The sequence below is a fragment of the Salvia miltiorrhiza genome, unplaced genomic scaffold (assembly GCF_028751815.1).
Source record: "Salvia miltiorrhiza cultivar Shanhuang (shh) unplaced genomic scaffold, IMPLAD_Smil_shh original_scaffold_316, whole genome shotgun sequence".
In the NCBI taxonomy this organism is placed as follows: domain Eukaryota; kingdom Viridiplantae; phylum Streptophyta; class Magnoliopsida; order Lamiales; family Lamiaceae; genus Salvia; species Salvia miltiorrhiza.
Genome location: NW_026651526.1, coordinates 77,029 through 101,921, shown reverse-complemented (window position 1 = coordinate 101,921; position 24,893 = coordinate 77,029). Strand labels below are relative to the sequence as shown.

At 35.6% G+C, this 24,893-nt stretch overlaps 2 protein-coding genes across 2 annotated transcripts; one reads left to right on the top strand and one right to left on the bottom strand.

The window, feature by feature from the left end:
• Positions 1–17,871: 17,871 nt before the first annotated feature.
• Positions 17,872–19,807, top strand: LOC131004086 (uncharacterized). The gene is made up of 2 exons (XM_057930684.1): positions 17,872–18,858; positions 18,940–19,807. The coding sequence occupies exons 1-2, from the start codon at positions 17,872–17,874 to the stop codon at positions 19,660–19,662; spliced, it is 1,710 nt and encodes a 569-aa protein (XP_057786667.1). The 3' UTR covers positions 19,663–19,807.
• A 355-nt stretch (positions 19,808–20,162) lies between these two features.
• Positions 20,163–24,641, bottom strand: LOC131004088 (uncharacterized). Its single transcript, XM_057930687.1, has 2 exons — positions 24,485–24,641; positions 20,163–24,394 (listed from the first exon to the last, which is right to left on the bottom strand). Exons 1-2 carry the CDS (start codon positions 24,639–24,641, stop codon positions 20,163–20,165), a joined length of 4,389 nt encoding a protein of 1,462 aa, XP_057786670.1.
• Positions 24,642–24,893: the final 252 nt, after the last annotated feature.

Below are 24,893 nucleotides of genomic sequence, written 5' to 3'. Positions count from 1 at the left end.
GTGCGCGGCGCCGGTGGAGCGAATTCAGAGAGGGGGAAGAAGGTCAGTGGAAAGGCGGTGGAGGCAAGAGGACGGAGGTGGGAGGGCGGTGAAGGTCAGTGGGAAGGCGGTGGAGGCGGCGAGAGGCCAGAGGGATGGAGATGGGAGGGCGGCGGAGGCGAGAGGACGGAAGTGGGAGGGTGGCGAAGGTCAGTGGGAAGGCGGCGAGAGGCCAGAGGGATGGAGATGGGAGGGCGGCCGAGGCGAGAGGACGAAGGTGGGAGGGCGGTGAAGGTTAGTGGGAAGGTGGCGAAGGCGAGAGGACGGAGGTGGGGGGCGGCGAAGGGTAGAGAAGAGGGGGAGGCGAGAGAGAGAGAGAGAGAGAGATAAATTAAGGTTTAGAGGGGGGAATTAATTAGGATAGTGTTTAATTAGAAATTAATTACTAGTTCCTAAAATTTTTCTAAAAAGGAAATGAGACAAGATTATTGGGACAATCCAAAAAGAAAAGTGGACAAGATTATTGGGACGGACGTAGTAATAACTTTAGAGGCTATGATAATACAGTATCATGATGACATTAATTAAATAAGATAAATAATTCGATTACCCATGATAATAGAATTGTCTCTTGAGTCGAGTCAATAAGCAATCATATCAAAGTACTTTTCTGTACCAATTATTGGATAAACATGTTAACGTGCAATTAAATTAATGAATTCATAGACTGCCCACAATATAAATGAATTCTTATAGACTGCACATTTTATTCAATTATAATTATATTCTCGTATTGTAATGAGTTACACATCATATTCTCCCACAAGTATCTTATGGGTGAAGTACATTTCTCCAACAAGCATATCTTATACCCGTGAAATTCGGAATGGAAGCCTCATGGAATGATCAAAGCGAAATGGGTGAATCTATAGTATTTTTATTTCTCACCAATATCTTCTCTAAATTGAATACTACTCCCTATATTACAAAATTATGAGTTGCTCCACATCTATCAGAAAAAGGTAAAACTGACACATTGTTTCATATATATAGTATTTGAACATCGAAAATGACAATAGATATAAGTTTCCTTGATTAATTTTGTATGTGCTACTTCAAGTTGGAAACAACTGGACGAAGTACCTATGCAATCAATTGCAAATGCCAAACTTCTGTAAAACTATTTGCCATGTTTTATTACCGTCACAAATATCATTATTTTTGTATTTAATTAGTACTCCCTCCATCCACAAAGAGTATTTGATGGAATGGAGGGTACGAATTTTAATAAAAAAATTAGAAGATGTGATTTTAATGTTAAAAGTAATATTGAGCCCACAAAATTGTAAAAAACAAATGATGGGAATTTTGTAAAGGGCAAGTAACGTCAAAATTCATGTAGTTTCGCCCGTTTCGTATTTTTCCCATGACCTAAAAATTTCTCGTTAAAATCCATGAATTTAATCCCGATTATTAATTTTCCATAAAATTAATCTTCCCTAAACTTATGCTGACATGACAATCGAAAATCCACGTAAGCTTAATTTTCCGGCAAAACGAACAATAGTGTTAATTCATAATATAAAACGTCGTCGTTTTATATTTTCTTTGGGGATCAAATGAAATCAAACTGAAATTAAGGGATCTTCACCAAAATTAAGGTTCTTCGCCAAAAAAAATCCCCAAATCACTGTCAGCCATTCAAGACGAAAAATTGTCATGTCTTCCTCATCATCATCGCGTGGAAACTGCCACCCCGACGCTCGAGTAGTATGTGGCCATGGCCATGGAATTGTGGTTTTCAATTCGTGTTGAGGACAATGGACCCATCACTACTCTTTCTCTCTCTCTCTCTCTCTCTCTCTCTTTCTATACTAGGGTTTTTATACAGTATGGAAGACGTATAAGATAGTGTTGATCGCTGCTCTAAATTATTGCAGAGTTTCCGGTGGATCCGTTCTCGTTTCCAACCCAACGGACGTCCGGTCGGACGTCGGAGAATATGTTGGTGTTGCTCCGTAGTTCCTTCACGCAAGATTTTAAGGTCAAGGAAAAAATGAGAATCGCACCGAACTTCAGGAATTTTGACGCTATTAGGTTAGACACAAAACGACGTCGTTTAGCTTCTAATTAATCTACTCAGCATAAGTGTGCCATGTTGGTGACGCATCATCTAATTAATTGTCGGAAAACGTTACTAAGGGAAAAACGAGAATTCAAGCAACGGTCATGGATTTAACGAGAAATTTTTAGGTCATGGGAAAAATGCGAAACAGGCCAAACTACAGGGTTTTTGACGTTATTTGCTCTTTCGTAAATATTAAGTGTGAATGGGGTTTAAAGTAAAAATGGAGTTTCTAAAAAAGGAAAACACACAATTTTTGTGGATGTACGAAAATAGTAATAAACACACAATTTTTGTGGACGGATGAAGTATTTCATATTGCTTGATTCTTGTAAAAGATCGTGTAAAATATATTTCAAAATAAAATTTGATATTTTTTTATTTTTAAAGAGAAATGAGAAAATAACCAATTAACTATAAAATTAATATAAATATAGTATTTTGTAAAAAAATAAAATTAATTACTCAGTTGACACAATTTAATACAGTCACAACTTGAAATTTTGAACCGGTGTTCATTTTTCAAAGGAAATAATATACTATAATTTTTAAATAAAGTTATCTTAAAGTGTAGCTAGTATATATTTGTTTTGATTTCCCTAGAAAAAAATTATTTGTTTTGATATTATTGTAAATTAATTTTATTGTATGAAATCATGTTGTGTTAATCTGATTTATTTTTATTTTAGTTACATGATTTTTTATATAACAGTACTCATTTGCATGCCTTTTTCCGATTCTTCATACCAACAAGCTCCAAAATATTTTTTTTTCTAAAAATATTAAATGCCAGAGAAAAATACTACTACTAAAAAATAATAGTAACTGGTTTTTGTTACCTTTTTTTCGTGGATTATTAGCGTGTAAATACTCGAACTTTTTATATTTTCTGAAATTTATCATGATTTTTATTTTTAGTCCACAAATACACGAACTTAGCATTTTTTCTGATTTTTGACATCGACAAGAAAAAATTCTAATTTACTATTAACGTGAAGGCCAGTATACCATGTCATTCACTCTCTAATCAAAATAATGAATCAAATTACTCTATTCAAGTGCATATTTCGTAGTCTACGTCATGTATTCCGGCCTCCACCTCAACAATAAATAGGTCAAAAATCAGAAAAAATGCTAAGTTCGTGTATTTGTAGACTAAAAATAAAAATCATGTTAAATTTCAGAAAATATAAAAAATTCGTGTATTTACATGCTAATAACCCTTCTTTGGCATGAGACATACAAAAGGCTTTCATAGACTACCATAAATTAATGAACTGCAGCCAATAAATTGTTTATTCTTTCTCTCCTCATTTTGTTTAATTTTTCTTTTTGAGGAAGATACACACGCACTATAAATATGTGTGTGTACAGTGTAGTGTAGTATCGACAACTTTTCTTTTGGCTATAATTATGAATTTCATTTATAGAAAAAATAATTGTGTATTATTATCGTTGTTTAAGGATGAGCCAAAATGAATTAAAAGTACGCGTTAATATATTATAATTAGTTACAAGTCAATTTAATATAAGGAAAAGCTGTTACACCGAACTTTGATGAATAGTCATGAATATCAGAAATAATCGTGGTCATCACTGAAATTAACGAATTACTGCTATCAACAATAAGAATTAAAAGTATACTAATAAATTTATGCAGCCACGTTGTGCCGATCCACTAATTACTTAAATTATTTTTTTAATTTTAATTTATTTTTAAAAAATAAAAATAAAATTTATTTTATTGTATTCTCTACATGATACTTATTTTTTAAAATTTATTTTGCATTTTATTTTTATTTTTAAAAAATTACAAAAAATAACTTCAATGTATAGAATACAATGAAACAACTAAATCTTATTTTTATTTTAAAAAATAAGTTACAAAAATTAATATTTTTCCAATTTAAATAATTTGTGAGTGATCATAATGTGGCTGTTTAGCATCACCCTTAAAATTATGCTATAAGCCTATAACGACATATTTATCGCATTATAAATGACTATCAATATTTTTTTAATAAATTAATAATATAAAATATAGAAATATAAAATCGTGTCATAGGAGATTCGAACCAAGACCTCCGACCTTAAACATTAATTCCTTCCGCACACGGCTATCAATATTTTTCATCATCCACTGAGCGTCTATTTTTCGTATACAAACATTTAGATAGAGACAATTAAGCCATTATCTATATTCATGTAGATAATTCACAAACAAAATTGCATTCTATGACAACCACTCCCCTAGATAGAGAATAAAGACCAAATCAAGGTCATTCATTGAATTCCAATCAACGATTCAGATTGCATCTAAATTTAATTGTTCATGTAATTAAAAATTGGTGATTAGCATTTATTTAACAAATTCCGGAAATTCCTCTCTTCCCATTCTGAGACCTGATCTATTTCGACGAACGTATCAATGAACATTAGTATGTTCATTTGTTTTTATACGAACATATCGACAAACATTAGTATGTTCATTTGTTTTTATACGAAAATATCGACGAAAATTAGTATGTTCATTTGATTTTATACGAACATATCAACGAACTTCATTTATTTTTATACGAACATATCGACGAACATTAGTATATTTATTTGTTCTGTGAATGCGTTATTCACGTAACAAACGAATATTCCATAAATAAAAGATTTTATTAGATATATTTAGTGCAATAATTATATACCTACCTTTATTAAATAAAATAATCAAAAATTAACAATCTTAATCAGTTGAATGATCACTGTTAGATTAAACAAGATCGAAACACATAATTTGATCTTTATTCTTTAGACCATCTCCAATGGTACACACCAAATCTTATTTTGGTGTACCAAAACCTCTCCAATGGTACACTAAACTCAAACTCAAAATGGGTTTGGAGCCACCATATGAATAGTATTACTCCAAATTTGATGTGACACTATTCACTATACCAAAATACTTTATAGACTTTTAGGAATTGCAAACTAACTCCTCTTCTTGCTAGATATTGAGAATCCGTCGAATTGAGTGTTGCAGGCTAGTGTTGAAGAAGACGTTCTGACGAAGACGCTATGTGTTTTCTCAAAACGAAGAAGACGACTTTTTTTAATTTTGTAGTGCTATATATGCATTTAATTACCATTTAGGGCTGTGTATCTGAATTTATTGGGCTCCTACAATGGGCTCTCAATAATTCTTTTGTTTTGTTAATTTCGTAGCTTTTTGTTTCGAGTAATGAAAGTTAATTTATTTTGTTTTGTTAATTTCATAGCTTTAAATGATTAGAATGAAAGTTATAAAAATAATAATAATAATTTGGTTGAAAATAGAGTTTTAATTTGCAACAATAAAATAGATTAATTTTTAATTACATGACATATTAAAATGTATAATACAAAAATATTTAAAATAATATTAATAATATAAATACCACATGACATAAAAACAACATAATTAAAATTACACAACATAATTCGAAAATCAAGCAGACGCGAATAAATAAACTACACGAGAAAGACGAAATTAACCTAATTATTCTAATCCATTGTTTATTTGTTGTATTTTATTTTTCAAGTTATGTACACCCTCCGTCCCATTGATCTTGTCTCGTATTCCTTTTTTGTTTGTCCCATTGATCTTGTCCCATTTCTATAAATAACACTCATACTTTATCACTTTATCACTTTCTTTCTCCTACTTTATCACCTTCTGTCTCCTTCTCTCTCCTACTTTATCTACACACTTAACACTATTAATACTCTCCTTAATAACCGTGCCGAAACCAAATGGGACAAGCCCAATTGGACGGAGGGAGTAATATTTAATGAATTTTAATGAATTTTATTTTAAAGTTTAGTTTTTTTGCTTATTTAATAATAATAATAATAATTAAATTAATTTTCGTATAATATTTATTTTAATATGAAATTATTAATTAAAAAATTGGGGCAATTGCATAATTTAAAAGAAATGCATAGGTATGACTGAGGAAGTATAAAAAGTAAGTGGAAAGAGAATATTTAAAGAATATTCTTTTGGGTTTGAGTTTGGCGTAAATAGTTGGAGAAGAATTATTGTTGGATGTGGCATATACTGTAAAATGAGTTTGGGTTTGGTATAAATAATTGGAGATGGCTTTATCTAAGGGAATGGTCTCCATTGAACTCTTCCCTTCACAAACATACTAGCATTTGCATCTCGTGCAATGCATGGGAAAATATTTTTAATTTTTATATTTATATAAAACTTAATACTAATTCAATTATCATACTCATAAATATAATAAAAATTAATTTTAACTAAATATATTATAAAATTTGATATTATGAAAAGCAAAAAAATAAAAAAATACTAATAAAAAAGAATTAAAATGCATTTTTTTTCAAAAAGATGAGAGAGGAAAGAGAAATTTATAAAATTTTAATATTTAAACAAATTTAATTTGTACATTTTAAATCAAATATTTGTATAAAATATCTCAAATTAAAGCTCTTATCGTGATCTTTAATTTGATATGCATATTAAATATTTTATAATTAATTGAATTTCAAAATTTTGGAATTAAATAAATAAAACAATAAATAAGAAGTTAAAGAAATGAAAAATAAAAAGAAAAATATAATTTAAACATAAATCTTTAATTTTATTATAACCACAAAATTACCACTCAATTTTAAAATTAATTTCAAATTGGAAACTGTCTTTTTAATATAGTATAAATATATATTGATGCAATTTAACCTACAATACGCCCCCACACAAAGATAATAGTACTACTAGTATTTATTCAAGACAGATAGTCAGCTAGCAGCGGTATGATTTGAATATAAATGTCAATAAAAATTATTATTTGAATCCAATAATCTACATAGACACGTCTCGATTACCATATAAACATGAATTCCATTATTATGTGATTACCATATAAACATGAATTCGCATAGTATATTATTGGACATCACTTAAGCCCATGGCATAATACTATTATTATGTGCATGACAGCTATTATTATAGTCCACGTCCAACTTTTTTCAATTTTTATTTTATCTTGAAACTTAACGGACACGTCATCGTTCCCACTCGTATCCCGCTTTTATTTCTCATATATTTGTCAACTTTATTTCATTATATTTCTAATATGATTATTGAATATATAAGTAGCATTTACTAATTTAATTAAAAATATTTACTTTGAAGGCTTAATCTTAATAAATAAAAAAAATAAAATATTATTTATTTACCTTAATAGATTGAAATTTTAAAATATTTCAAAGCCCTTAATTATTTCTATTATTTGAATTATTTTTGATTGATTCATGTTTCATTATTAAAAGAGTGAGATTGGAGAAATCCTACCATTGATGATAAAAATATTCAATCATGCATATTATCAACCATGCAAAGTAAACGTCCCCTTAGAATATTTACCTTGATAAGATGCATGATTAAGAATTTTTATTTTCAGAATTAGAATTTCCTTAATTTCATACTTTGAATGGGACATGAATTAAGTAAAATTAATTTAAATAACAGAGTATCATATTAAATCTCAAATTATACTCGCTTTATCAAAAATGTTATAAACTATAAGAAATGTTTTTAAAATCCCCAAATTATTAGATTTATATCAAAAATGTCCGGCCTCTATTTTTCGATCTCCAAAATCATGAATTGACTCATCTAATGACATAGTGTATTCTCTACGTTCTTTTTCTTTAACTCTTTAAATTATTGATTAAAAAAATTATATTAATACATTGTTATTATATCGTTAATATAAAAAAATATATATAAAGGCCATTGTCTAATTTTTGTTTAGGGTAGACCGGACTGGGCCTGAATTTGTCTACAATATTGTTACAAGAGATTGAAAATGAAGATATGAGATTTTCTTTGAGAAAATAAAATATAATTATGCAGATAATAGTATAGGCGTATAATTTGTAAGGAAGAAAGTGCGCGCCTCGATTATACCGAAAAAAATGTAAGTGCGAATTAAATAAAGATCCATATTGTAGTTGTACCAATGAAGTAAATAGCAGTTTAGTGTGACAGCGAAGAACGACGACGATTATACATTAGGTTTGGAGAATAATTTTGGCAGACATAATTTAAAAAGAAAAAGACAGACATATGTGAAGGTTGCAATAAATTAGTACGTTGCCGAATAGAAATATACAGAGGAGAGTTATTAATTGTTTAGGGCGAATGGGGGCTGCCTTGCCTTCTCTTCTGCTACGATGGGTTGCTTTCTTTCTTTCTCGCTCTCTCTCTCTCTCTCTCTCCTCCCCACCCCCACACCCACAGATATTGTAGATATTGTGTGAGAGAGAGAGGCTCGAGCTTCGAGGAGCTCTTAGAGAGAGAAAATGAGACAAAATTAAAAGGACTAATGCTTTCAGTTTCAGGCGAGAGAAGTGAATGATGCGTTGGAATGACAGACGAATGTGGTTTCCTTTTCAAACTCAGCGTTGCAGTCAAATATTTAATGTTTTTTTCTCAAATCTACTCTTTATATTCTTGGGTTAAACATACAATCTACTCCTCAATTGTGTATTCTTGAATCTGAATTATACGTATATCTGTTAACAAAAGCTGTGTTAATCTAATAAGCACCTCGAATGACGGCTACAAATATTTAACATTATAAAAATTGTCTTGGAAATATTTAATTTGAAGTATAATTATGTAAAGAATATATTTGTATATACTCCATCTATCTACAAAGAATCCGTGTTTATTGTTATTTTCGTTAATCCATAAGGAATGTGTGTTTATTATTATTTTCGTTCGTCCACAAAGAGTGTTTTTTCCTCTTTTAGAATTCAAACGTTTTCTACATTAATTCATACATTTTAATTACTTTGTATTTTATAGTTTAAGAAGTGTTTATAACATAGCATTCATATATATATGGTCCTGTTGGATGAATTTATGGTCCCGAGTTCGAATTTCAAATGTAGCAAAAATTTATTTTTCACAAGTCATACTTTTATATAGCGAATTCATATGTGTTCTACATAAAATTCATACATTGAAAATTGCTCTTATTTCTTATTTTTAAGATGTGTTCTCACGGTAGCCCTAAAATAAAAACGCTTCTTAAAATATAAAATATAAACAATTTTCAGTCCTTAGATCATCAAGATCTACTTGATTCGTAACCCGGTTGGATGAATTCGTGGTCATGAGTTCGAATCTCAAAGGTAGCAAAAATTTATTTTTCACAATTCGTAACCCTGTTAGACGAATTCATACGTGTTCTACATAAAATTCGTACATTGAAAAATATTTTTATTTTTATTTTAAGAAGTGTTTGCACGGTAGTCATTCCATATATATATATATATATATATATATATATATATAGGGAGAGGTTCAAGAAAGAACCATAAATAAAAGAAGACCGGAGAACCATTTTCAACCATTCGATCATTAAGATCTACGGTGGATGCATCATTTTGTTGGATGAATGCAGATCCTGGGTTCGAATCCTGAAGGGAGCATTTTTTTTAGTGCATTAATTTTAACAGCGAATGCATTAATTTTTACAGTGGATGCATTAGATTTGATGGTTCTCCCGTTCTCACAAATAATGTAGTTCTCTCTAGAACCACACCCTATATATATATATATATATATATATATATATATAGGGTGTGGTTCTAGAGAGAACTACATTATTTGTGAGAACGGGAGAACCATCAAATCTAATGCATCCACTGTAAAAATTAATGCATTCGCTGTTAAAATTAATGCACTAAAAAAATTAAAAAAAAATGCTCCCTTCAGGATTCGAACCCAGGATCTGCATTCATCCAACAAGATGATGCATCCACCGTAGATCTTGATGATCGAATGGCTGAAAATGGTTCTCCGGTCTTCTTTTATTTATGGTTCTTTCTTGAACCTCTCCCTATATATATATATATATATATATATATATATATATATATATATATATATATATAGGGAATGATTCCATTGAGATCATTTATATATGATGAGATTTTAGTTTGTTGTTATTGATTTAATAAGTCTTATGACTGATATTTATATGGAGGGGAAATTTTTTTACCTAGGTTCGAATCCTGGAGTGAGCAAAAATTTTACTAATTTTTTGAATATTGTTATTCAACACTATATGTTGCCTTATTCATCACTACATATTGGTTTATTCATTAGTCTCACATCTCACAAAAAATAGTAATCGAACTAGAACCTAACCCTATATATATATATATATATGGGATTAGATTCTACAGAAACAGAGCTTATACAGGAAAATCAGAAACATTGAACATGGCAGTTAATGTTGTGGAACGTATAAATAATTTGTTGAACTTTTGGGGATTGGGGGTTCAATGACTGTTCATGTTCAACAAAATTCCACGTTGAACGTTGAACGAACGAACGCTGACTTTTAGATTAAAATATTAATGTCTGAGATTTCGTCTCCTTTCTCTGCCTATATTTGCATTTTTATAGAACTTTACCCTATATATATATATATATGGGGCGGTTATTTAATAAACCACCCTTATTTTAAGAATTACGAACCAGCAAAAATACATGAATTTTATGTATAACACGCATGAATAAACTGTATAAATGTATGAATATCGAAAAAATAATTTTTTGCTACCTTTGGGATTCGAACTCATGACCATGAATATATCCAACAAGGTGATGAATCAACCGTAGATCTTGATGATCTAAGGGCTGAAAATGGTTCTTAATTTATATTTTAATAAGCGTTTTTATTTTAGCCTTCCCCTATATATATATATATATATATATATATATATATATAAATAATGAGAGAACAAATTATATACTACTGTATAACAATTAACTAAGCCCTAGGCCTAAACCTGCTAGGATTTCGCGTAGGCCTACTTATGGACTATCTAAAAATTTTGATCATTAGTGTTGAATACTTTATGTTCATATATACTCCAACATAATTACTCACGATGGAGATAATGACAGTGGTGAGTGGTTGCATGGAGCATGGATTTCCCCATTGAGGTGTATATGAACTCTCGTCTTGCTGATTCGACGGAATACCAGACGAAATTCGAGGTGCTAATAAATTTGCCCATATATTAAGCTCAATATGCTTGTGGAAGGAGGTTTTCCCTTCTTGCTTGCTTGATTTTGTAATTCATGATAATTCTTAGTTTATACAATTTCATTCCGATTTTAAAGAAAAATTATTATTTTTATCTATTAAAATTAATCCTCAAAAATAAACGCATCATCTAATATATGGATTAGGGCTATGTCAAGTTGATGAGAGTCTAAAATTTATCTACTTCACTTCGAATTTCATACCAATTTAACTACTTATCAAATGGACTAACTAATTTTTAATTCGTGAACTAAAATGGTACGAGCTAATTTGAATGGTATGAAGATACTACAAACCAATAGCGTAAAATCGGTCATTTGAAAAAACACGCATTTTTGGAATAATTATAATTTCATTTCTTTCGGTAACATTTTTTCAAAACTAATGCTACTAACTTTTAGAAAATAGATTAAGGAAGTCTTTTCATGCAAATGTTTGTATGATGCAGACTACAAATATTGTATTAAAATATATGAATGGTCCGTGTTGTGTGTACATTTGCAATGTACTCCCTCCGTCCACCAAAAATATGCCACAATTTCCTTTTTCGTCCGTCCACAAAAAATATGCCACATCCATTTTTAGTAGTAGGGTCCACATCATTCCACTCACATTTAAAGTGGGACCCTTACTTCACTACCAACTTCAATCACATTTTATTAAAACCCGTGCCGAAAGTAAAGTGGCATATTTTTGGTGGACGGAGGAAGTAGAATTTATGAAAAGTATTGTATTCGTTTTTAAATTGAAAGTAATCTATTTAATTGCGAACATTATTTCTCGCTATTGTGAAGATAAGATGTAGACTGCTTCTGCTTCTTTTCACTAAAATTTACACCAGAAATTAGGTAGAGTCAGAAACGCTACGAATTTTTTTCTTATTGTCTGTATGTATATGAATATATAATATTTATTTTATATTCACTAAAAATAAATAAATAAATCCTTTATTCATTGGGACTCGACAACCATTCATCAATAGCTAGACCAACCTTCCTCTCTACTAGGGATGGCGGTGGATCTTGGACCCGGTTCAGATTCGTGGATCCAGATCCGTTTTTACGGATCTGGATCTCAATTTTTTGGACCCGACGGATCTGGATCTGGATCTGGATCCCAGTTTTGAAAACGGATCTGGATCTTGAAATTTTAGATACGGATCCAGCCCAGATCCGACCCGTGGATCCGTTTTATTTTATATATATATTTTATATTTTATATTTAGTTTACTAATAATATTAACTAAATTAAAAATAATAAATAAATTATATTCAAAAGAATAAAAACTAAAAGTAATTAGATAAAAGTATTTTGTGTTATATTTTTCATGATGGAAATTAGATGTTGTTGATTTTGTGAAATTTTTTTAATTTAATTTAAAAATAGTAGATCCATGGATCTGGACCCGTGGACCCGCGGATCTGACGGATCTGGATCTGGATCCAAAATTTTCAGATCCACGGATCTGGATCTGGATCTGGTATATGAAAACGGATCTGAATCTGGTACTGGCCAGACCCGGTCCAGATCCGGCCCGTTGCCATCCCTACTCTCTACTCTCTTTAACTTATTGGACCATTTCAGACATATAATCAAACATTTTTTCAGTCGCATCAACTGTGATCTTCCAATAGTAAATTTCGAAGCATATCTTTATAATTTAAATATCATTGATTTTATTTTGTTCTCTTTCAATCTCTATGCCCAATGCCATGCCAACGAGGCATTGCTCTAGTGGCAAAGTTGAGGCACCCAAAGACTCTTCTTTGTGGGAGGTCTTGGGTTCAATCTCGCCTGCGTGCGGGTAGTTTTCACACTTTTGTGAGGGTAGTGTTCCCACTCTTGTGTGGGCGGTTGCTTTCCAACTTTGTGTGGTGTAAAGGTCTCGCCTGCGTGCGTGCGAATTGCTTATTTGATTATATATTAGATACCTCTTGTAATTAAAAAAAAAAAAAAACTATGCCCAATGCCATAATTTCGATTTGGACACTAGAGTGAGATTAGTTATATAATACTTTCTCCGTCTCATTATAAATATTTCATTCATTTAAAAAAAAATATATATTCTCTCTATATACCTAATATTTAAATAATTTTTACTAACTCACTTTATCTACTTTCTATACATTTATTAATCTTTGTGCCCAAAAGTAATGAGACATTTGTAATGGAACGGAGGAAGTACTGACTTTTGTCACCAAATAAACACTAAGCTGCACATACTTCAATTTATAAATAATTAGATATAGAGTTCAAATACGCCGCTTCCCCTTCTCTAAATAAAACAAATAAAATACTCCTTCCGTTCCGCAAAATATGAGTCGTATACCTTTTTTAGTCGTCCAACGAAACTTGTTGTAAACACAAATTTTTGTATTTCAATTTGATAAAATACAAAATGCGTTACAAAGATAATTTGATAGATTTGAAGATAGATTTATGCGAGTTGCAAACTCTAGTTAATCCTCTGATTCTTCTCTTCCATTTGATTCTTGAACAAGCTCGAAGTTTATTGAAATACTTGATTTGATGACGCCAATCCAAGGGACTTAAGTCATGATTTTGGATTGAACGTTGAACTTGATTTGATTTGAGAAGAACGTCCTTAGAATTTGTAAGAACGCCTTGAAGCTTTGGGACTTGGTTGATTTGATTTGAGGAAGATCGTTCTTGGAATTTGTAAGAACGCCTTGATCACTTGAAGATTTGAAGAAATACTTGAAGATTTGAAGATAATTGAATACTTGAAGATTTTGAATGATCAAATACTTGAAGATTCGAAGGATACTTGAAGATTTGAATGTTCAAATACTTGAAGATTCGAAGGATACTTGAAGATTTGAATGCTCAAATACTTGAAGATTCGAAGGAGACTTAAATGCTAGATAGAATTCTTCAAGATACTTGAAAACTTGGAAGAATACTTAAACTCTCCAATTCTCCACCTCTTCTACTTGTGATACTAGAGAGAATTCTTATGCTCTTCAATCTTCCGTTCCTTCACGTCGTCCTAATGAGCACCCCAACACCTCTATTTATAGATTTTAGAGATGGACTTCGTGGGCTTCATGGGCTTTGGGCCTTTATGCATGGGCCTTAGGGCCTTAAGTGGCCAATAAGCCCATTAATTCATTTTATTAAATATTAATCATATATCTATTTAATTTAGGAATAAAATCCCATTTAATAAAATAGAAAATATAATTGAATATTTAATTCATGAATTTACACGTGGCATGATTTAATTCGACGACAATTTAATTGTCTACAAATTGCCCCATCGAGACTTGTTTATGGACGAAATGCCTTTGGTAATAGACGAGTCTCGAAATATATTTTGATAGTTTAAACTCTTATCGCGGAGTTCTTGATTTTGAATTTTGTAAATAGTTTATACTCGTATTTAGGAGTTCTTCAATTTGGATTTGAATTTTAAATAGTTTATACTCGTATTTAGGAGTTCTTCAATTTCTTTGGATTTATAAATAGTTTATACTCGTATTTAGGAGTTCTTCAATTTGGATTTGAATTTTAAATAGTTTATACTCGTATTTAGGAGTTCTTCAATTTCTTTGGATTTATAAATAGTTTATACTCGTATTTAGGAGTTCTTGAATTTGGATTTGAATTTTAAATAGTTTATACTCGTATTTAGGAGTTCTTCAATTTCTTTGGATTTATAAATAGTTTATACTCGTATTTAGGAGTGCTTGATTTTTTTTTTATTTTATTTTTTAAAAATAGGCCCAATGTTTCGTATGAATAGATGATGGGATTAGATTTAAGCCCAATTTCTATCCAATAGCAGCCCACATGAGTTTTGTTCCAAAAGAAGAGATGGCAGCCTATACGTTTATTACCAACTAGGCCCAATATTTTATATCTGGCGGGCCCTATTCTGATGAGTACTGTTGCACCCAGCAACACAACTCCAATTCCAGCTAACTCCACTGTCCTTTTATCCTTTTCGCAGCAAGTTTTTTTTTTTGCTTGAGAGCCGTTGCAGGCTGGAAAACAGCTGGAGCTCCACCTTTTTCTTTTTTGTATGCTAGCAGCTAGGATTAGGGTTTTAAGATTCATCCCTCTGTTCTCCTATAAATAAAGGGTTGTTTTCTCCCCTTAGCAGCAACAGCCACTCTCCTTCTTCTTCATTTTCTTTGTTTCGTATTTCATTTCTTCCTTTGATAGATAGCCAGTTTCATCCTTTTTTTTTTTTTTTTTTTGAAAGAAGTTTCATCTTAAGAAAGCAAGAAGGAGTGTTTCATTTCATAACTATAGTAGCTTGCTTCTTTTGTTAGCAGCCATAAAACACTTCTTCTTTTCTCATTTATTCCTTGCATCGTCTAATGGCGGAAGAAATGCAGCGGGTGCTAACAAAGATGGCGAAAACTTTTGGCAGCGTAGGTAACCTTCCTTTCTTCTCCGCAACTTCTATGCCGAGATATCATCGGCAATACACTTACAACCCCCTTTTTTTTTATGATGTGCAGCTCTTTTCACCAAAGCCACTCTCATTTGCGTGGTTCCGTTCTAGCAGCGGTTGAGGGTAGAGCTAGAAGCCGATAGTAGCGGCAGCAGCGGAATTTTTTGGTCTCCGCGTTACGCCGTCGTCGTCAACTGCAAGACTTACGTTGAGTCCCATCTGCCACAGTTGCTGGAGGTACCGCCGAGAACCACCCCTCTTTTTCCTTCAATTTGAACTGTGCTTCCTTTTAGAGAGAGGAGAGATTTTTGAGCTTGGAATCGTCGAAGGGGATCTTGGGATGGCGAGCATCGTGGTGGATCTGCATAGACTTGATGTCGGGGGCGGTGACCTTGCAGAGGTCGGCGGCATGCTCATGCCCCTTGGGTTGTCCCAGTTCCAGTAGGGCAGGGCGAAGGTGTTGTCGACGACGACGGTGACGCCCTTATCGTGCGCCATCCCTGGAGTATGGCCTGCCGCACCGCCCCGTGGTCGCGGATGTCGACAAACGTCGTCGTTATGTTGCAGGTGCGGGGCAGGAAGTGGCGGCTGTAGATAAAGAAGTCGCGCTCGGGGCCCAGCTCGCCGCTGAACATCCGCCGCATCGTCTCCGGCTCCATCACCGTGAACGTGGCCGACGCCTCGATTGACATGTTCACGCCGCTGTGCTCGCCGAACTCGTGCCGGGCGGTCGCCAGCGCCGCCGCGGGGTCCTCCGCGTGCGTCGACTGGTGCTTCTTGGCGGCTGAGAAGGGCTCCCAATGGTCGTCGGATGAGCCCGACCTTTTCTTGCTAACCATGGTTGCCATTTCTGAATATTAGAATCTTTGTTTTTTTTTGGGAAGATTGGAGTCTGATGGTGTTGGGTTTTAGTGAGAGAAAGTAAGGGAGGAGAGATAGGTATATTTTAGTGGAAAGGAGTGGGCCGATTTTTTGCCTCTTTTTTTTATTTTTTTTTATTTTTTTTATTTTTTTTATTTTAATGATTGAATTTCTATATATATATATATATATATATATATATATATATATATAATTCAAGGAGTGGTGGCCTTTTTTTTTCTTTTTTTTTTTGATTGAATTTCTCATTTTTATTTTATATATATATATATATATTTATATATATATATATATAATTCAATCTTGCCTCATTTTGCTTGCCTCCTTTTATCTTGACTAGAATTTAATTCACATTTTATTTAAATGCAAATAAATTTCTAAGTCTGGATGTGTTGCTTCCTTGCAGTGTCACGATGGTGGTCTTCAAAGATATTGTGGTCAAGGGTCAAGACTATTTGCTGATTTTGAGTGATGATGAGCAAGAGACGGAAATGGGCATGCATCTAAGAGTATTTCCGGCATTGATAGGCCACTATGTGAAACCTTGGCCCAAACTTTTGAATTCTCTATATCAGTCGGAATGGACCAGCGAGATCAGTTTGAACAAAGCGTCGAAGGCTCATACATTGCATCCGGCCCGTCCTTGGCAAAGCAAGGAATCCAATTTTCTATTGACTTTGAGGCGAAGGATCATCGATAAAGATGCCAAATGGGGAAGGGTTACAAGCTTTCGTGGGGAATTTCATTTCTTTGAAGGCTATTGGGAGTGGACTGAAGATATCCTTAGCCGCTGCGGGAATGAACTCCGAGTTGTTGGTATCTATGATGCAGTTTATGCCTCTCTTTTCACTTATGATTGCCAGCCCGAGATGGTTAAAGCGTTCTGTGAAGCTTGGTGTCCTGCGACGAACACCATTCTCACTTCATCTGGCGAGATGTCTATTTCTCTATGGGATTTACAGTATCTATCAGGGCTTCCGTGTACCGGGACACTATATGATGAGGTTGTACCCTGCGCGAAAGAGATTCTTGGCAAAGATTAGTTTGGCAACCCGTTCATTCCCTTGAGTTGTAGATATTTACTCTCTGCTTACTATTCTCTTAAGTATCGTGATGGCAAGGATCCTAAGAGCTCAGTTTCTATCGATGAATGGATCAAATTTTGGTCGAAGAAAGCTTCAAAGTATTCTCATCCTCCTGCTCGCAGGACAAAGAAATCTCAACGCCCCAAATCGACTCATAATCCGAGTGGTTCATTTGAAGCGCATCAACCATGGTCTTCTGAAGAAAGGGCTCCATTCATCGAGCTTGATGCTAGTGACAAGTATCACACCACTATGTACTTGGCAGCTCATATAGCTTGCTGGTTGTGTATCTTTGTTTTTCCAGATGGTGATGCCATGTCGATTAGACCAACCTCTTTCAAAATGGCAAGTTTGATGGCGTGCAAACAGAAAGTTGCCCTTACAGCTCCAGTTCTAGCCAGCATCTACAAAGGGTTGAACACTATCTCTAGTTCTATGGAGCCTTCTCTTGTCCTGGTGACGCTACCCTTTCATTTCATATATGGTTGGATAGCGCTCTATTTCAACACTCACATTCCCCTTCCAAGAAGCCTTGGTGTCGCCAAGATGACTCTATACTCAGGCGAAGGAGCTGCGAAGTATTATCTGCCTATTGCGTGCCGCGAACGAATTCAGTCGTACAATTCGATTCGCTGGAATTGTACCACATTCACCAAGGAAGATGACATTTTCCATGTCGATGGTGAAAATACAAGAGAGATTGAGCAATGCTTCTTCATGGCTATTCGTTCGAGTTTTTTGGTTCGCCGGCTGGATGACCACTTCATCGTGGAGTCTTATGGTCCTCACCGCTTCAGCCGTCAATTTAGCTATTACCAAATCGTACCCAGCAGCCTTACTCAGAACATTCGAAGGACATCTTTGGAAGAAGGTCTCAACCTTTGGCGCATGTGTTTGCTGCACAGATCACGATCAAGGGCATGTTTTCCACGATCTTCTTTGGACATGAAGATACATTGTTCAGTCGACTATAAGACTTGGTGGGATAGGACGTACAGATTTTCTTTTGAAAACAAAATCTCTTCTCCGGCTCATATCACTTTTAAAAGAAAAGATCAGGAAGAAGCAATCAACTCCAAAGATGGAAAGAGGAAGGTCGTCTCTACCACCCTTATAGCTGATTCTGGTAGTAGCAATTCTGAGCGTAATTGGAAAAAGAAGAGAATTGCGGGGTCCTCAAAACCGGCCGAGGATCACGTTGAGGAAGAGCCAACTCTAGTGGATGCCGATGTGAACAAGGTCTTTCCTCATCTCTTATCTTCTTTTCGTATTGATATATAATTTCCATTCTAATTGCATCTTCTTCTTGCCCTTTTGTAGACTTTGAAAGAAGTGTTTGGAAATAATCTTGAGAAGGGCTCACCAATCGACTGTGTATCCATTGAATCCAATAAGTCAAACGAGATTCCTTGTCTTGCTAAACAATCCCGCCCCCGACCAATGCCATCATGTGGGGCGCCTTCCGAGTTCAATGCCACACGCATGATTGATGATGAACTCAAGTCGTGCTGCAGGATCATCTGGGGAAAGCTTCGTGACAAGGTTGAGAGAACCAAAGTCGAGTTTCTATCGGCGCTTGAAGACGAGATACGGAGTGGCATTTCCCGTATGAAGATTATTTGTGGTCTTAACCTTTCCAACCTTGAAGATAGTATTGATGAACTATTCTCCAAAGCCACCGCTTTTGATAAAGTAAGGTCGGCTTCTCATGAGATCAATGAAGGCCACACACTCAAAGTTCGAGAGGTCAAGGTTTGCCTTCAAGAGAAGTTTGCCAAAGAGAAGAAGGATGTTGCGAATTGTGATGCTTTAAAAACGGATCTTGATGAGTTGGAGAAACGCAAGAAAGAATTGTTGGTGTCTTTGGAGCAGCGAAGCTTGATACTCAAGACTACTCGTGGTGAGATCAAGGTACTCAAGGAAGACCTGGCCAAGCTTGAAGAGGCTTCGAGAAATGATGAGGTCTTGAAGAATTTGGAAGCCTTGAAGCTTTCACTAGAGTCTATGCAGCAGATTTTGAGAGATCAAGACCCTTTTGCTTAGTATATTGCATTTTTATCATTCCTCTTTTGATGATTCTCATTTGGTTTGTCATGGATATTTTGACATCTTCTCCCAATGCTTGTGCTTCTTTTGATGACTTGATTTCTTTGCTATTTTGGAATGAAACGTCTTTGGCTTCACATAATCAACTTAAATCATAACTTGATGATATAAATTGAAAAGAGTCAAACACAACTTATGACTGAACTTAGAAATTATCTAAGCTGCCTACGTACCCTTTTGAAAGGGATCAAGTCAAAACGTAGTTCATAGGATCAACAAGTGTTTGGGATTGGGTGCCGTGCACAGTTTATACTCATGCGGGCCAGGAGTAACATGCAGTTTAGGCTCGTGCGTCAAGGAGCTATCTTCATACACTCCATTTTGTTTGCTTTTCTCCATTTCTGGTTTTTCATCTGACTCATCTTTTTGGCTTTTCTGTTTTTTTTTTTTTGCATTAAACTATATACATATGTACATGCTTCAACTTCTACCACCTTTCAAGGATAGTAACGTTTCAGGAACTTGCCATTGATAGGCCCAACTCTGACGTTGTCATCAGAAAGAAGCCTGTATGCTCCGTTTGTGTAGACTTCCTTGACAACATATGGGCCATCCCATCTTGATACGAATTTGTTTCCAACACGATGAGTGACAACGATTGGCCTCCTCACAGCGAGGACCAAATCTCCAACTTGAAAAGAACGCACTCGCACCGTCTTGTTGAAAGACTTTGAGAGGCGAGCTTGGTAGCATTCTAACTTTTGCTGAGCTTCCAGCCTTTTCTCATCTAGAGCTTCGAGTTCCTCCAGACGCAGACGTGCATTTTCTTCTTCAGTTAGCCCTTCCTGAATGGCCATTCTCAAAGAGGGAATTTGTTGCTCGAGAGGAATGACAGCTTCAACCCCATATACCAAAGAGTAAGGCGTTGCCTGCGTAGGAGTTCTATAGGTGGTTCGATATGCCCACAATGCTTCCCCAATACGTTCATGCCAGTCACGCTTTGATTTTGAAACAATTTTCTTCAACAGATTGCACAAAGTCTTGTTGAATGCTTCAGCCAACCCATTTGCCGGTGCATTATACATCGATGACTTCCGTTGCTTGAAGCCGAATTTTTCACAAAGCTTGTTTATCACCGTGTTGCTGAAAGGTGTTCCATTATCAGTTATGATGTAGCGAGGAACTCCATAACGATAGATGATGTTGGTCTTGATAAACTCAGCAACGGTCTCTTTCTTCACTTCTCTTAATGGTATCGCCTCAGCCCACTTGGAGAAGTAATCGGTTGCTGCCAAAATGTATAAATGCCCCCCTGATGATTTTGTCAATGGACCAACAACATCCATGCCCCAGGCATCAAAAGGCCAGGACGCAACCGTGGGGTGTAGTGGTTCGGGCGGCTGATGGATGAGGTTTACATGAAATTGGCAAGCTTGACATCTTTGTGCATAATCTTGACAATCTTTCACCATGGTTGGCCAGTAGTAGCCCATCCTCTTGATTCGGAAGTGCAGCTTTGGACCTGACTGGTGAGCACCGCAAATTCCAGAATGCGCCTCTTCCATGGCTTTAGCAGCTTCCTCACTACTTAGGCACCTGAGAAATACTCCATCAAAAGACCTCCTATAAAGCGTCCCTTTGAAGAAAATGAAACGAGTGGCGCGCCGTCGGATGTCAACCCTTCGACGTGGATCATTTGGTAATTTATCATACTTCAAGTAATCGACCAACAGCTGGCGCCAATCTTCCTCCTCAATTTCGAAGACCTCAACAAGATGACTTTCAATTTCTTCGCATTTTTCTTCTTCAAAAATAGGTGGTATAACCCATCTTTCACATACTGGAATTTGAATTTCGCCACTGATCATAGCTATGGTAGACGCGAGTTTAGCCAAGGCATCTGCTTGCTTATTTTCACTTCTTGGAACATGTTCGATTTCCACATCTCCAAGCCACTCAATGATCTTGCGAGCATACTTGACGTATGGCAATAATTCAGGTTTCTTCACTTCATACAGTCCAAGTATTTGATTAACCACCAATTTAGAATCACCATATACTTTGAGGTGAGATTGCTGCATATTCAACGCCATTTCCAAACCGAGGATCAGAGCTTGATATTCTGCTACATTGTTAGAGCAATTCTCAGTTAGAGTGAAGGAAAATGGCAGCACTTGATGTTCTGGTGTCACGAACACGATCCCGGCACCAGCACCTTCTTTATGAGATGCTCCATCGAAAAACATCCACCATGGTAGGGCGACATCGATTACAAGTGCATCTTCATCCGGGAGGTCATCACTTAGCTCCCATTCAGCAGGAATTGGGTGGTCTGCTAAGAAGTCTGTCAACACTTGTCCCTTCACAGCCTTTTGAGGAACATACACAATCTCAAATTGTTGCAGTTGGAGGTACCAACGTGCAAGCCTGTCAGATAAAACAGGTCTTGACATCACAAACTTTAAAGGGTTTGCCTTGGATATAAGGCGGACAGTGTGAGCTTGGAAATAATGCTTAAGCTTTTGGATGGAGAAAATCAATGCCAAACACAGCTTCTCAATTGGAGCATATTTCAACTCATTTGGTGTCATTGTTCTGCTCAAGTAGTATAATGCATTCTCTTTTCCACCTTCATTTTCTTGCGCAAGGAGAGCTCCCATGGATCGTTCTTGAGCAGCAATATACAAAATCAAGGGGCGTCCTGGCACAGGTGCTGCTAATACAGGAGGCTGCATCAAGTAAGATTTGATATTCTTGAAAGCATTTCTACATGACTCATCCCACTCGAATGGTATACCCTTCTTCATAATTCGGCTAAATGGTTGACAACTTCCAGCTAAATTTGAAATAAACCTTTGTAAGTATGCTAACTTCCCTTGCAAACTTTTCAGGTCATGGATATTTCGAGGTTCGGGCATTTTTAGTATGGCATCAATCTTTGCTTGTTCAATTTCTATCCCTTGATGGCGAACGATGAACCCAAGAAATTTGCCAGACTTGACACCAAATGCGCATTTTAGTGGATTCATCTTCAACTGATGTTTTCTCAATCGCTCAAAAACCATTCGTAGATCTTGTAGGTGATTGTTTCGTTTTTTGGACTTAACCACCAAATCATCCACGTAACACTCAACATTTTTATGAAGTATATCATCAAATATCTTCTGCATGGCTCTTTGGTAAGTGGCACCAGCGTTCTTCAACCCAAATGGCATCACTTTGTAGCAATAGATTCCTTTCGGGGTTCGAAATGCTGTTAACTCTTCCTCATTTGGTGACATGCGAATTTGATTGTAACCGGAAGATCCATCCATGAAGGTTAATGTTTCATGCCCAGTTGTGGCATCGATCATCAATTCGGCAATTGGCAATGGAAAGTCATCCTTGGGGCATGCTTCATTCAAGTCCCTGAAGTCAACACATACACGAATTTGTCCATTTTTATTTCTTACTGGAACAATGCTTGAAATCCATGTTGGGTATTTGACTTCTCTAATAAAACCCACATTGATGAGTTTGTTCACTTCAGCTTCAATTAGAGGAACTAATTCTGGTCGGAATCGGCGCTGGGCCTGCTTGACTGGTCGTGCATCCTTTCTAACGGCTAAATGATGAACAGCTATCTTGGAGCTCAACCCCGGCATTTCCTTATAAGACCATGCAAAGATGTCTTTGAATTCTTTGAGCAATTCGATATATGAGTATTCCTCATCAACAGTCAACAACGCGCTGATGTAAGTGGGTCGTGGATCTTCAATAGTGCCCAAATTAATTTCTCTCAATTCATCAACGGTACCCTCAACTCCTTCTTCAAACTGCTGAGGAGCTATTTCAGCGTCTTCCTCTTCGACAACCACTTCTTCACATGAGGTGATATGGTTTGATGTAACAACATCTTCGCGACGCACTTGACCTTGAGTAGTATGAGGAAGAGGAACTGGATTACTAGCACTATTAGTAGTGTAGTAAGATGAAGCCACACTCTCTCTATCTTCATCGTCTTCGGCATCCCGTGTAAAGATGATTGTCTTCATTTTGGCCTTCAATTCTTTTCCACATGATATGAGCAAAGTGGTACACCTCTTCATACGAGAAGGAATCGAGCTCCTTAGCTTTTCTGTTATGTCCAATTCATTGGCCCTTTTTGTCACGTCCTTTTTCCATGACTTGCCTTTGCCAAGCCTTTTAAAGACAGATATTCGTTGAGCTTTTCTTTCATCCAATCTTTTGAAAACAGAAACCCTTTGGGTTCTCCGATTGCTTGAAGATTTCGGGATTTGCTTGGTGTTAGCATAGTTAGCAGTGGCTCTCTTGATGGCAATACGAATGGGGCTTTGCACCATGTATCCCAAGCCTGCCTTGGGATTTTGGCTTGTATTAGCAGTTTTTCTCACATGAGACTTTGACGTGGAGCTTTCTTGGGGATTGTATCCAGCATTCACAAGGAGTTTGTATGCCTTCGGACCAAAGTGTTTTGAGAGTTCTTTGTCTGAGAGATCTCCATGTTCTGTGGCGCCACTTTGCTTTGGTCGGGCAAAATCTTTGAGTGACTGAGGAATGGGCTTTTTGGCATCAATCTTAGTCAAAGGGATGGTGAAACCTTCCATCTTTGGGCGAGATTCTTTCTCTTGGCGGGATCCTGACTCCTCCTGTGGTACATCCCTTTCCACCACTGTTGCTTTAGTTCTTCCCAAATAGAATTGAGCATCGGCGAAATGTGACTCTGCTTCTGTGAAAGGTTTGTGATCACCCACCACTTTTCTTACGGTGCCATTTTGATAGTATTTGAAGCATTGGTGCAATGTAGAAGGAATAACACCATTTTCATGAAGCCATGGTTGACCCAGAAGCATGTTGTAGGATGTCCTTGCATCAATCACATGAAGCAACGCTGTGGACTCCATGTCCTGCATCTGCAATCGCAGCCTTATAGTTCCAAGAGCTCTTTGCCCTTCATGGTTGAAACCTTGAATCATCAATCGACTGTTTGACAGCTCTTCTGCTTGGATTCCCAATTGCTTCAAAGTCCTTAGTGGCAAGATATTGACTGCCGAGCCTCCATCGATGAGAATTCGATTGACCTTTTGCTCCTGTGTATAACAACTCACGAACAATGGCCTGTTATGAGGTTCGAATCCAAGTTGCAAGTCTTCATTGGAGAATGTGATTGCCAATGCATCATCGTCTTCTTCCATGTTTATTTCAGGTTCTTCATCTACTTGGTTGGA